We start from the raw sequence: 634 nt of genomic DNA, 5'->3' as shown, positions 1-634 counted from the left end.
TTGTAGGTGAGGGTTTTTGGTGTTCAGGTTTATTTGATATTATCTCCCATTAATGCTATAATCTATAATAAAATGCTCCATACTACTTTATCGAAATTTAGTTTTGTATCTTTAAATATTAAATAATGAAAATAAAGATATATTCGTCAGAATGAACAGGGGTGAACTTCAATTCTTTAAAAGAATCTGCAGCGTGAGGACAATAACATTGAAGTCTCTGATATTTTCTATTTTCTTCTCTTACAGATTAATCTATGCCTGAATATATGTTCCGCCACATACTATCATATAAGCAAACTTTCGTGCTGATACTGTATACGATATTGGTTTTGGAGGTTCATGCTGGTGCAGATATATGCACAAAGTGTTCTTGCAAGTCAAATGGAAATGTAGATTGTGGTTCTCGTCAATTAACATCAGTACCCCAACCGATTCCGCCAACTGTTGAAAATTTGTAAGTATTTGACGCTTTCTACGTATTTTCCACATCCAATGTTTTAAATTCTTATTGATTATGTTCTCAGCTAAACGCTTATATTGTTGATGTTATAGCTTTAAACACAAAATATATACATATACATACATGCATACATACATACATTCATATATATATATATATATATATATATATATA

General features: G+C 30.1%; 1 protein-coding gene across 1 annotated transcript in view; it reads left to right on the top strand.

Moving 5' to 3' along the window:
• The first annotated feature begins 251 nt into the window (after positions 1-251).
• The window catches only part of LOC106876262 (leucine-rich repeat and immunoglobulin-like domain-containing nogo receptor-interacting protein 3), a 15757-nt gene continuing 15374 nt past the window's right edge, over positions 252-634 (top strand). Inside the window, exon 1 of the mRNA XM_014924752.1 lies at positions 252-454. Coding sequence (XP_014780238.1) covers positions 255-454 — 200 coding nt within the window. The 5' untranslated portion in view covers positions 252-254. The remainder of the gene's footprint in view (positions 455-634) is intronic.

The sequence above is a fragment of the Octopus bimaculoides genome, chromosome 30 (genome assembly GCF_001194135.2).
Source record: "Octopus bimaculoides isolate UCB-OBI-ISO-001 chromosome 30, ASM119413v2, whole genome shotgun sequence".
NCBI lineage: Eukaryota > Metazoa > Mollusca > Cephalopoda > Octopoda > Octopodidae > Octopus > Octopus bimaculoides.
Note: the sequence above shows the minus strand (reverse complement) of the source record. Positions and strands in the feature narration are given on the sequence as shown.